Genomic DNA, 12284 nt, shown 5'->3' on the forward strand with positions numbered 1-12284 from the left:
CAACCCAGGTGGATATCCTGCAGGGAGCAGCATTCTGATGTTGAGCACATAAGTAAGTAAGGGCAGTAGTCAAAGGCCTTCTGGACAGAGACCTGGATGAAGGAGAGGGAGATGGATGCTGGAGGATGGCACACCTAGTCCTTGAGGAAGGTGAAGACTGGCAAGCTCACGTGGAAACAAGGACTAGAGAGAAGATCTGGTGCCTGGGCCCATAAGCATTTGCATTTCCTTCTCCAAATTCAGAAACTTTCTGCTACTTCTTTCCCTTCCACCATCCAGTGTCCCCCATGCAGGACAGTAGAACAATATTTTTTTTTAATGTTTTATTATTAAAATGTTCAAACAGAAAAAATTTGTAGGAATTATACAATGAACTTATTCCTACCATCTAGATTCTACAATTAATATTCTTCCATATATTTGCTCTATCACATATCTATGAATCCATCTCATTTTTTGATGTTTTCAAAGTTGCAGACATCAGTACATTTTACCTCTAAACCCTTTACCATGCTTATCATTGACTCGAGTTCAGTATTTGTTTCCCCATTTCTTTTTTAGGGAGCTGGTGAGGAAGGCAAGATTTACATACCCTGAAATGGACAAATCTGAACTCAGCACTCAGTTCTTAAACTGTCTTGTGGTTAAGGGTATAGAGCCAGACTACCTGGGTTCAAATCCTGACTCTGTCACTCCCATGTGACCTTATAGAAGTTCTTTAACCTTCCTGTGCCTCAGTTTCCTCTTAGAGTTTTTATCAGGATTAAAAGCATTATTATATAGGACTTCCCTAGTAGTCCAGTGGTTAAGAATTTGTGCTTCCACTGCAGGGTGCATGGGTTCCATCTCTGGTCAGGGAACTAGGATCCTGCATGTTCTACATTGTGGCTCCCCACAAAAAAGCATTATTATATATAAAATGTATAGATCAGTGACAGGCACACACCAAATGCTGTTTATATATATATATATATATATTAGCTACGTTATTATTATTATTATCTGAACATTCAGAGGACCTTTGCCAACAAAGGTCCGTCTAGTCAAAGCTATGGTTTTTCTAGTAGTCATGTACGGATGTGAGAGTTGGACCATAAAGAAAGCTGAGTGCCAAAGAACTGATGCTTTTGAACTGTGGTTGGAGAAGACTTTTGAGAGTCCCTTGGACTGCAAGGAGATCCAACCAGTCCATCCTAAAGGAAATGAAAAGACTGATGCTGAAGCTGAAACTCCTATAACTTGGCCACCTGATGTGAAGAACCGACTCATTGGAAAAGACCCTAATGCTGGGAAAGATTGAAGGCAGAAGGAGAAGGAGACGACAGAGGATGAATGGTTGGATGGCATCACCGACTCAACAGACATGAGTTTGAGCAAGCTCCAGAAGTTGGTGATGGACAGGGAAACCTGGCGTGCTGCAGTCCACAGGGTCGCAAAGAGTTGAATATGACTGAGCGACTGAACTGAACAGGACTGAACCCACAGAGATATCAAGAAAGGGAAATGATCTGGGACCATTTCCAACTCCCTTGACCTGGTCTTTCTTCCCTTTATCTCCTACTGCTCTGCCTCCTATACCATTCATTTTGTCCTTACTGCTTTCTTTTGCTTACTCATTCAATCTTCTGTCCTTTCTTCACTTAACACTTAGTCAGCATGGGGCTCATTCTAGACTGCAAAGCTCTTTGTGGGTGGGTGCTCATTGCACTCCTGTCTACACTCTGCATAACAAGGAAAGTGATGCTCTATTTCCATCCCTCATCAGTGAGTTAACAGTCAGTGGTAAGGCTGAGGACCTCTTCAGCTGCCATTAACATGGACTGGCTTAGCTCTGTCTTTCTCACCCAGGTCTGGGGGGTTGGAGGGAGCAAGGGAATGGGAAAAGGAGGTCAGTCGAGCATAGGGACAAGTTCTTCTTAGGGACCCAGACACCCATCCCTGAACCCATCCAGTTCTCGTCCTCCTGTTGCAGCCATTGGTCTCAGGGGTGTGGATGCAGCCTTCCCCTCAGCTCCCACCTCTGGGGTACAGAAGATTGCAGACCCCACTGACAATCTGGAGCAATCTGTGTGTTCTCACTGTAGCTGCCCGACCTACAGCAAGCTAGCTTCCCTCCCAGGGCCTCAGTCAGTTTTCCTTCCCACTGAGTCAGAAGATCTCTCAGTCCCCCTCCGGCTCTACCCTGAAAACTTGTCTCTTCACCTCCGACTCCTTCCCCAGTTCAGAGAACCCAGGCATCCAGCTGCCTCACCCTAGCTCTGGGTAAACAGGAAGCAGGGTCAGGGGAGCAGGGGTGTGCGGAAAGTCCCAGCCAGGTGTATGGGTCTTTGGGGAGAGGGTGGCCCCACCCCTGAGGTATGAAAGCCCCCCTGCCCTGGCCCTAGCTCAGTCTCCATGGGGGAACGGGGGCTGGAGGGCCGGGGTAGGAGGCCCCAGCGGAAAGGATGCCTGCTGCTGGCTGTGGCAGGAGTCACTTCCCTGGTGACCCTTCTGCTGGCCGTGCCCATCACTGTTGTGGCTGTGCTGGCCTTGGTGCCCCAGGAGCAGGGAGGATTGGTGAGTGGCTACAATAAACCCTCCACAGGCCAGCTATTGCCAATGCTCACTCACCTCTGGCTATGCCCCTTGCCTTATCCTGCTCAGCTGGCTTGGCTGTCCCGTGTGGGGATGTCTTTTCTGTCTCTTTGCTGGTCCTCTTTTCATGTTCGTGTGATGCTGTCGTGTCCCGATGTCACCAAGCCCCTTCCTGGTCATCTGTATGTCTCTTCTCCTCCTCCCAAGACATACTAGGGCCTCTGTCTCTCTGCTCAAGTACAGCCACCTCTCTTGCTCTCCATTCCAGGGAGGTGTGTGTGGAGGCTGGGGCTGGTGGGAGAAACCCCTATGCTGGGAATGGGAGGGCTGGTGGTTGGCATCACTTAAGAGGGAACTCTGGGCTCTGTGACCCCACCCATTCAGGTAACAGGGATGGCTGACCCCGGCGTCCAGGCACCTGCCCATCAGCGATTTGGTAAGAGCCCACCATTTTACCCTCCTTTCCCTGGCTCTGCCCGTCAGGGACTCCCAGTTCCCAACCATCTGCATCCCCAGATACTCTCTTCCTCCAGGAATCCAGATGCCCCATCCCTGGGCCCTGGCACCTTGTCCTCTGGGGGTGACCATGCGTGGGAGGCCGCCCTGCCCCCAACCGTGGACTCTTCCTACCCCTTCCAGAATCCGGGGAGCTGCCTGAGGAGGACTCAGAAACTGATCTCAGCCCTAGGCTCCCAGCTGCCCATCTCATTGGTAAGGATCCCCATCTCATTGGTAAGGATCCCATCACATTGATAAGGATCCCATCTCATTGGTAAGGACCTCACGGACTTGAAGGGTTCAGGGGTGCCAGTTCTGCTCACCCACGGTTAGAGTCCCTTTGCTCTGTCACTGCGGTGCTCCTTTGCCCACCCACCTGACCGCAGCTATCATGCCCACCCTTCGGCTCCACCAGCGTTCTAGCCTCTTGCTTCCCCGCCCCACTCCCGGGAGGAGGGAAAACCCGGCCTGGATCTGCCCACCTCAGCACTCCGCACCGCACACCCAGATGCAGTCAGTCCCAACTCGTACTCATTACAGGGGAGCGCCATCAGCCCGCTCCCCCACCCAGCTGGCTCCTGCAGGGGGTTAAAAGCCCCCGGTGTCCCCCATGCCCACCCTCCCAGAAGCCTCCGGCCTGGATCACTCCTTTCAGGATCTGATTTCCGAGAGAGCCGATGGGCCCGTTTTTCTGCAGGCGCTTGGACCACGGGGCAGGGGCTAGGCTGGGAGGCGAAGAAAGAAGAGGCGTTTCTGAGGAGCGGGACGCAGTTCTCGGGCGCAGAAGGGCTGGCCCTCCCGCAGGACGGCCTCTATTACCTTTACTGTCATGTCGGCTACCGGGGCCGGGCGCCCCCTCCCGGCCTGGACCCCCTGGACCGCTCGGTCACGCTGCTCAGCCGGCTGTACCGGGCGGGGGGCGCCTATGGATCGGGGACCCCCGAGCTGCTGCTGGAGGGCGCGGAGACCGTGACACCTGTCTCGGACCCCGCCAGGAGGCACGAATATGGGCCCCTCTGGTACACGAGCGTGGGGTTCGGTGGCCTGGTGCAGCTCCGGAGGGGCGAGAGGGTGTACGTCAATATCAGTCACCCCGACATGGTGGACTACAGGAGGGGAAAGACCTTCTTCGGGGCGGTGATGGTGGGGTGAAGGCTACCTGCATCCCTAAAAACAACTACTACCTGATGAGAGTATGTGAATGGATCAGCCCAGTTACTGTGAACACATGGCTATGTGGAAAATGTAGATGACTGGAAACTGATTTTTGAGACCGATGAAAATAAAGAATGTAAACTTTAATGCTGCCAATACAGATGCTGAGATGCTAAGGTATCTTCATTCAGGGTAGGTACACAAGTGTGGGTTAAATATTCTGCGTATTTTTCTGGTTGCTTGAAACAATTCATAGCACTTGGCATGGCCTCTGTTCCCTGGGGTGGGGGATCTGTGGGTTCCACCCACCCTTGCCTCTGAATGACTTTTCCCCGACATTAGCCCATTTGGAGAGTAAGAAGGAAAGGGCCCTCCACAAATGCCAAAGCATCTCCCAGCACCCTGATTCTCAAGGTCACACGGTCCCCCCAGACTCAGCACTGCACTCTCCTCTCTTGGGTCCATCCCGGTAGTGGTGGTGGGGGGTGGTCACTGCAGGGGAAGACAAGCACCACTCAGAAGGCCCAGTCAGCAGAGTAAACCTGAATAGGGCTGATAGTGAAGCCCTGAGCAGATCAGCACTTATTCTCTGCTAGCTGCCGCATTAGCCACAGTCAAGAGCCACAGCTGGGGGGTGGGGTGGTGGAATGGTGGGGGGTGTGTGTGTGTGTGAAGGGTGGGGTAAAGGGAGAGGGCTGAAGGCAAGAGTTGGGAGAGTGATTGAGAAAGGGAGATGTGGGGTTGGGGGTGGGGGTCGGGGTGTTAGTGCCTGAGGAAACCAGGGAGAACCTAGAGAGGAGGGGGAGGAAGAAAAACTGATGCCACCTGGCCCAAGGAGGGATGGCACAGCCTCCCCACTCATTCACACTTCTATAAGTGTGAATTCACACTTGTCCATAAGTGGGCAAGTGTGGGGGCCTCAGCGTGAGCAGCCCCCTCACTCCACGACTGACTTTCAGCCTGGGGCTGGAGGAGATGGAGGAGGAGCCAAGGCTCTATCTAGGTTACCCCAGTGGGTCACCCCATCTCTGCGGCACACCGCATGGTTTTTCCCCTTGCCTGGCAACCCTAGCAAGAAGGAAAGCCCAGCCAGGGGTCCCACTCTCCGAGTCTTTATTTCTGACTCCATATTTGTCTTTGACTCTGTGTCCGGAAGAGGCTTTCTGGAGGGGCAGAATGCATTTCTCTTTCCACTTCACCTACCTCACATCCCTCTCATCATTCACCAAAAATCAGGGAGACCAAGCTGGCACGTAGGGGTGGGGAAGCAGGGTGGTCCTTCACCTACATCTTATTCTTTGTTTTTTGTTTTGTTTTTTTCTTTCTTTGTTTTTTAATCTTCTTCCTCCTCTTCACTTCCATCCACTGAGAGATGGAAGCGGGTAGAAGATTGGGGCCTGGAAAAAGGGAGAAAGCCAGAATGCACAGAGTCCTCCGTGAGGTGCTCTGGTGTAGTTTAGGTCTTTTGTTCATGTTTCTCATGTGGCACCATGTGTGGTGGGGGTCCCTACTTCTCTTTGATAGATGAGGTTCGGTGACTGATACTGAATCTTTGGTAGACCGAGGTCCAGTTCAGTTGCACAGTTAGGACTGGATTGGAAGGGGGAGGGCCAGGAGCAGGCGATTCAAGAGCTCAGTTGCCCAATTAACTGTCTGAAAGTCCCTTGGCTGTGATTCAGGTGCCTGAGAATCTGGCCGCTCCCTGGCTCTTTCTCTCGGGCCACAACAGCCGGAAATCTCACCTGAGCAGGATTTGCCCCACCTAGATAGGAATTCCCAGAGTTGGAAATTCCCATGTCCTCAGGGAGAGGTAATTAAGTTCAAGTTCCTTTCTTGGGGTAGGTACATATTCAGCTGGGCTTTGTCTTAGGTAGGATCTCTTGAGCCCCAGAAGTCCAAGGAGTGAGGTCCAGGGATCTTAAGCCCTGTGGAGAAGAACTTCGGTTAGCAGCCTCTCACCCCCAAGAAGAGGCCCATGCAGAATTAATTTCCAGATAGAAGCATGTTTCTTTTCTCAGAACACTTTATTTCTCGCCACTGACCAGTAGGGCGGTTACAGGCATGACTCCCCTGGGGAGCGGAGGTTCGGTGATATAGCGACGAATCAGTCACCAAATCAGCATCATTTAGACAACTCGATCAGATAAATATTTTTTTAAAAACATAAGCAAAAGGAGGCACAAAGGCCAGGAGGCATGGTGAGAGCAACCTGCAGTTCAGCTCCGTTTTCACAGAAAACACATCTGAGCCAAGGCAGCCCTTAGTTTGTGTCTCCCAGGACACCTTGACCTCCTGAATAAATACATTCATTAGTAAATAAATAAATAATAAATAAATAATAAATAATCACAAGTGCAAACATAAACAGAGGGAGTTGGCCCAGTGGGGTTGGGGCTGGGCTTCCCACCTCAGTTGGGGTTGGAGTCTGGGAACATTGGCAGGAAGGGAAAGTTGAAGTCCACTCATGTCAAGTTCTAGGTGAGATCTTCTCAAGGAATGTTGCGAAGTGTCCCGGTAAGAGCCCTGGCCCCCACATTCTGGGTGTCCAAGGTTGCATCCGGGAACCCAAACTTGTGGACCCCAGGGAGTTCTGGAAGTTCCAGTTCCAGTCCTTGATGGTGGTTGGTGCCCCGTTGTCCAGGTCTCACTTCCCTACAGCCCTAATTTCTAAGTGCAGCTGTTGTTTAAAGTTGTAAGCTTGGAGCCCAGCCCTGAGCCCCCAATTCCCTTTCTAAACCAGAAGGGGATGAGAAGGGTCTGAAGGATTAAATAATACGGTAACTGAGGTGGGAGAGGATGGATGTCCTGTGCCCTCACAGAGCAATTATCCCAAAGTAGACCTGTCCAGACTCGGCATAGTCCAGGTAGTCCGGCAGGTTGATCTCAGCACTGAGGCGATCTCCCTTCTCCAGCTGGAAGACCCCTCCCTGGTAGATGGGTTCGTACCAGGGCTTGGCCTCAGCCCACTCTGGGGTCTCCCTGTGGCAAGGGCTCTTGATGGCAGAGAGGATGTTGACCTTGGTCTGGTAGGAGACTGCAATGCGGCTGATGGTGTGGGTGAGGAACAAGGGTGTGGAAGGGCAGGATTGGCCCCTGAAGAGGACCTGGGAGTAGATGAGGTAAAGCCCATCAGTAGGCACCACCAGCTGGTTGTCTTCCAACTTCACACCATTGGCCATGAGGGCGTTGGCATACGAATCCAGCCACAGGAGCTGCCCCTGAGCGTTGATGTTGGCTGGAGGGAGGGAGAAGAAGGGGGAGGGGTGAGTCAGTGTGACCCAGTCAGTTCTACTCTCCACATCCTGGCCCTCAAGTTCTGCCCACCCCCCACATCCGGTTCCTGTCCCCTCTGTGTTCCCACATCCCATCTGGCCGTGAGGTTCTGAGTATCCCCCTCAAGTTCTAAGTATCCTCCACCCCCCTTGAGCTCATGAATCCTTCTCACATTGTCTCTGTCTGCCCTCAGTCTGGATTCAGCCCCCAAATCCTACCCCTCCCTGTCTCTCTGCTTCTTCGTGCCCCAGAGACATCCTCAGAACTCTTACCTACAACGTGGGCTACGGGCTTGTTAATTGAGGCTTGAGAAGATGACCCTGAGGAGGAAAGAGGAAAGGAAAAGGTGAGACCCTTAAGCTTCCCAGAAAATATCCCATACTTTGGGATACCTCTATTCCTTCTCCCCCCGATCCCAAACCCTAAGTTTCCCCTACTGCTTCCATCCCAGGACTAAACCCCACCCACCCCCACCCACCCAAGTCCAGCATTAGAAGAGAGGTTGTGGAGACACTTACTGAGGGTCTGAACCAGAGGGCTGTTGATGGAGAGGCCAGTTGGGGGTTGCTGGAGAGAAAAAGGAGGATGAGTGTTAGAGCAAGTCACCCCTGAAGGAGAAACTGCTGGCTGCTTCTCTAGCTTGTACTCTATGCCCTGATGAGTCTTGTCTTCTCTCTCCATTCATCCATTTTTTCATTCATTCATCCATTTAACAGCTCTTTCATTGAGTTACTTCCACGTGCCAGACACGCTTAGCTTCATCTTTCCTTATCTCTCTTTCATATCGTCTGTATCTTTTTCTGTCTCACCATCTTCATCCAGATCATTTGTTTTGAGTCTCCATCTTTCTACTCACACCCCTTATCTGTCTACACATCTCTCTTTATGTCTGTATCCCTGCTTACTCATTCGTCCAACAAATATTTAGAGGGCATCCCCCCTGTGCCAGGTGTCTTATTTCTCCGTCCTTCTCTCTTTTCCTCCCATCTCTCTGCATGTCTCCTCCTGCCTCCCTATCTTTCTCCACTATTTTCCTCCCCATTCTTGCCCATCAGCACACCTCTTTCCCCACCCCATCTCTCGCCCTCTTTCTCTCTCATTTCTCTCTGGGTGGGAGAATAAGCCAAGACCGGCCAGAGACTCACCTCTTCCCTCTGGGGGCCGATTACCCCGAAGTGCAGCAGGCAGAAGAGCGTGGTGGCTCCTGCAACCAGGAGGAAGGAGAAGAGGCTGAGGCACAAGCAACTTCTGGAGCCCTGGGGGCCCCCTGCTTTCTTGGAGAGCGCCTCCTCCGCCAGTTCCACGTCCCGGATCATGCTTTTGGTGCTCATGGTCTTTTTCAGAAGGGTTCAAGTCCAGACGGGAGACAGGAGAGCCTTGTGGCAGGGTGTGTGAGAGAGAGCGAGTTGCCTGGCTGTCTGTCGGGGGTGTGTGGTCTGGGAGGTTATCTCCAGGGGGCTCTGCAGCAGCTTGTCTCTCTCTTGGCTGGTCCCCTGGTGTCCCCGCTCTGGGAGCTTCTGTTGGCTGGGTGTGCAAACAGCTGCATTTATACGCTCTGGGGTGAGAAGAGGGCGGGGAAAGGCTCTCATTCAACCAGCGGAAAACTTCCTTGGTGGAGAAACCCATGAGCTCATCTGGAGGAAGCGGTAGCGGGCCCTACACCTTCTGTCTCGGTTTCTTCTCCATCACGGGGGCAGGGGTTTGGAAAGTTGGGGACACCCAGGCATCAAGGATACTTCCTACACTCCCCTGCTCGGATTCTGAGTGGGCTTCGATAGGCCAGTTACTGCTGTGAATATGGGACCCTGGGGACTGGACCCATTTCCCCCTGCCCCCCAGCTCCCACTGTTTCCATTCCTTTGGGGTTGGAGTGAGTTCTGTGGTCTGTTCCTTCTGATTTCCAGATGGGATTCAGGTAGGGGTAGAATTAGAAATGGGAGGGGCTTTACAAAGCTTAGTCCTTCATGGAGAGAAAACTCAGGGGAAACTCTGCTGGGTCCTGAGATGTGTGTTTGGGACCCTGGGGGGCGAGAGGAGCTGGAGAAAGGAAAGCTTGAGGCTCTGCAAGAACTGGGGGCGGATGGCAGGACCAAGCCTGGGACAGCCCCAGGGGCTGAAAGTAATGCTGGGAATTCATGAACTCCAGCACGGCAGGGCTTCTCCTTTCACTCTTGACCAGGGACTCACCGAAACTCTGGGGCTGGTTTCAGTCTTGGTTTCCAAGGGAATGTGATTCCCCAACTTTTTTGCATGAAGCCCCCACCCTTCAGAGTCCCTGTGTGTGGCCATGTATCCCCAAAGAATCCCTGCTCCCTCCAGTTTTCTGGAGACAGCACTGCCCTTGAGAGCCCCCATGTGTGTGACCAGGTCTCCCGAAATGCCTCTTGTGTTCTCCAGCCCTCAGCCTTGGAGGTTGTCCCATTTTTCAGGGCCCTGGCATGGCCATGTCTTCCAGGGAGGGCCCATGATCCTCCCCCATCATCCTGAACACTCTTTAGCATTGTCAGTGCTCCTTAGGGACCTCCTGTAACCCTCATTCCTCAAGGGGCCCCTGACTCCTGCTCCTCCAGACCTTGGACCTGCCTCTGTCTTCTCACCTTATCCTCTGGTTCCCCTGCAGCGGGCTGGCTGCACCACCCTGTGAGCCCAGCGTGTGTCCCCAGAGGCCCTCAGGCCTCTCTGATTCCTGTCCTCCCTCCATTCCACAGAGACATCTGGGGAATTCTCCCCTCCCTGACAGACAGAAACAAGAGACAGCATTTCAGAGAAAAGAGGTTTATTTGGCTTCATCGAGGGTCAAACATCTTGTGGGGTGTCCAGTTAAGCAGTGGCTGGCTCTTAAGAGCTTTTCACTTCCTTCCAGAACCCCTGGGTCCCTCAGAGCCACGCTTTCTATCTCTCACTGGGTCATTCTTGTGCCCACGCCCTCTCACTTGTCATCTCTTGGGTGTATTAGCTCTTTCTTCTGATGTCTCCCTATTATTCCCTTCTCTCCATGCTCCATAAATAAATAATTTAATTGTTTTCCCTTCATAAATAAGCACCCCCCCCCGGCTTTAGTCATCCACCCGAGCTCCCTCATGTATCAGCTCCCCTCTCCATGTCCAAGACGAGGCCCCCTAGATGGGCAGGGCCGAGGAAGGGATCTGGGTGGGCGTTTCGAGGCAGGTTTGAAGTCCTCAGCTGAGCATCTGGGGTGGTCCAGGGAGGTCTGGTCCCCTGGTGGGCCTAGAATTTCTTCTTTGGAAGCTCCAGTGCTGAGAACCGGGGTGGGGAAGACTCAAGACTGTTGGAATGGTCAAAGGGGAGGTGAGGTGACCCCTGAAGTGGTCAGAATGGAGGCAAAATGGGGAGAAGGCCTTGAAGCCTATTTGTTTCTTTCTGGATGTTTCTACAGAGCGAAGGCTCCAAAGAAGACACTACTGGGGCTGAGGAGCAGGTGGGAGATGCCGTCTGTGTGAGTGGATAGCTGGTCTCCCCGGGTGAGCAGGAATACAGCCCCCTGGTACACCGAGCGCACCCACGGTCCCTGTGGCCCTGGGCACACGGACTTCTGAGCGCTGAGGAGAGGCACGTGGAAGGGGTACTGAGGGGAAAATAGCTGGACCTCATGGGCCAGGTAGAGAGGGGTGGGGGCGGCCGTGGGGAAGCAGCCTTTCCCAGAGAAGACCACTTGGGAGTAGACAAAGTAGAGGCCACTGGTGGGGACCAGGAGGGAGTTGTTGCTCAGAGAGAAGCCGTGGCGGAGGAAGGCGCGGTCCGTGTTTGCTCTCCAGCGCAGCGAGTCCTGGGTGCTGGGGTCTCCTGGGAAGAGCCAGAGGGGATGATGCTCAAGGACTTGGGGGTCAATGGTCTCAGTCCCCGAGGCAACAGGTGCTGGACTGAGTTCCCAGGGATGGCTGGGAGGACAGAGGGAGTGGGAGTGGGGTGAGCTGGGTGGGGGGTTGGATATTGGGTCTCTGAAAGGGGCAGGAGGAGGGCTGGGGGCTACGTGTCAGGAGGGCGGGTGGATGTTTACCAACAAGGTGAGCGGCGGGTTTGAGGGTGCCACGGGTGAAGGGCTTCGGGGGTTGCTGTGCAGCTGAGGGTGTGAGGCCAACGCCACGGAGCCCCTGGGGGAGAAGAGAGGCTTTAAGGGTTGGGCTGGGCCGCCCCCCACGGCCCCCCGGTCCTGCTGCCTCACCTGGGCCTCGGGCGGCAGGGCCAGCAGCAGCCCCAGGAGGAGGAGGAGGGGTGGGGTGCTGCACACCCTCAGGAGGTAGAGACGTCCAGGTGGTGTCATGGGGAGAACCTGCGGGGAGAGAGACAGTGAGCGGGGCGGGGCGCGACGAGGAAGATGGGCCTCCTGCCGGTGGAGACAGCCACCCCGAGAGACACGGCGCGACAGACAGAGAAGGGGACAAGGTGCAATCAGGGAAACCCCGAGGTGAGCAGGGGAGAGAGAGAGAGAGACAGAGACGGGAGGGGTACAGAAAGGGCTCAGAACGTGAGACACAGACAGGGAGAAAGAGAGTGACAGATGCAGCCAGAGAGAGGGGAACCAACCAAAACCAGGCCCGCCAAGGCCCTGGCCCTGGCTGGAGGGGCAGGAGGGGCTGGGGTGTAAGAGGAGGGACTGAACGCCCCCGGGGAAGGAGTCCACCGCCCCGGCAGCCCGAGGAGATGGGCTGGGAGAGTCTCACCTGCTGTGCGGGGGCCCCTTGGCCCGGACGCCTGGGTCCCTTTATAGAGGAAGCGGCAGTGGCAGCGTGGCAGGCGGCGGGCGGGTTCTAGGCCGGGGCTGG

General features: G+C 54.1%; 3 protein-coding genes across 3 annotated transcripts; 1 reads left to right on the forward strand and 2 right to left on the reverse strand.

Moving 5' to 3' along the window:
* The first annotated feature begins 2394 nt into the window (after positions 1-2394).
* LTB (lymphotoxin beta) lies at positions 2395-4343 on the forward strand. The gene is made up of 4 exons (XM_065912438.1): positions 2395-2556; positions 2959-3010; positions 3214-3285; positions 3770-4343. The coding sequence occupies exons 1-4, from the start codon at positions 2395-2397 to the stop codon at positions 4222-4224; spliced, it is 741 nt and encodes a 246-aa protein (XP_065768510.1). The 3' UTR covers positions 4225-4343.
* Positions 4344-6401: 2058 nt separating this feature from the next.
* On the reverse strand, positions 6402-8971 carry TNF (tumor necrosis factor). The gene is made up of 4 exons (XM_065912554.1): positions 8646-8971; positions 8019-8067; positions 7773-7820; positions 6402-7462 (listed from the first exon to the last, which is right to left on the reverse strand). The coding sequence occupies exons 1-4, from the start codon at positions 8829-8831 to the stop codon at positions 7041-7043; spliced, it is 705 nt and encodes a 234-aa protein (XP_065768626.1). The 5' UTR covers positions 8832-8971; the 3' UTR covers positions 6402-7040.
* Positions 8972-10891: 1920 nt separating this feature from the next.
* Positions 10892-11782, reverse strand: LTA (lymphotoxin alpha). The gene is made up of 3 exons (XM_065912555.1): positions 11684-11782; positions 11519-11612; positions 10892-11304 (listed from the first exon to the last, which is right to left on the reverse strand). Exons 1-3 carry the CDS (start codon positions 11780-11782, stop codon positions 10892-10894), a joined length of 606 nt encoding a protein of 201 aa, XP_065768627.1.
* Positions 11783-12284: the final 502 nt, after the last annotated feature.

Source organism: Muntiacus reevesi, chromosome 20, assembly GCF_963930625.1.
Source record: "Muntiacus reevesi chromosome 20, mMunRee1.1, whole genome shotgun sequence".
Classification (NCBI taxonomy): domain Eukaryota; kingdom Metazoa; phylum Chordata; class Mammalia; order Artiodactyla; family Cervidae; genus Muntiacus; species Muntiacus reevesi.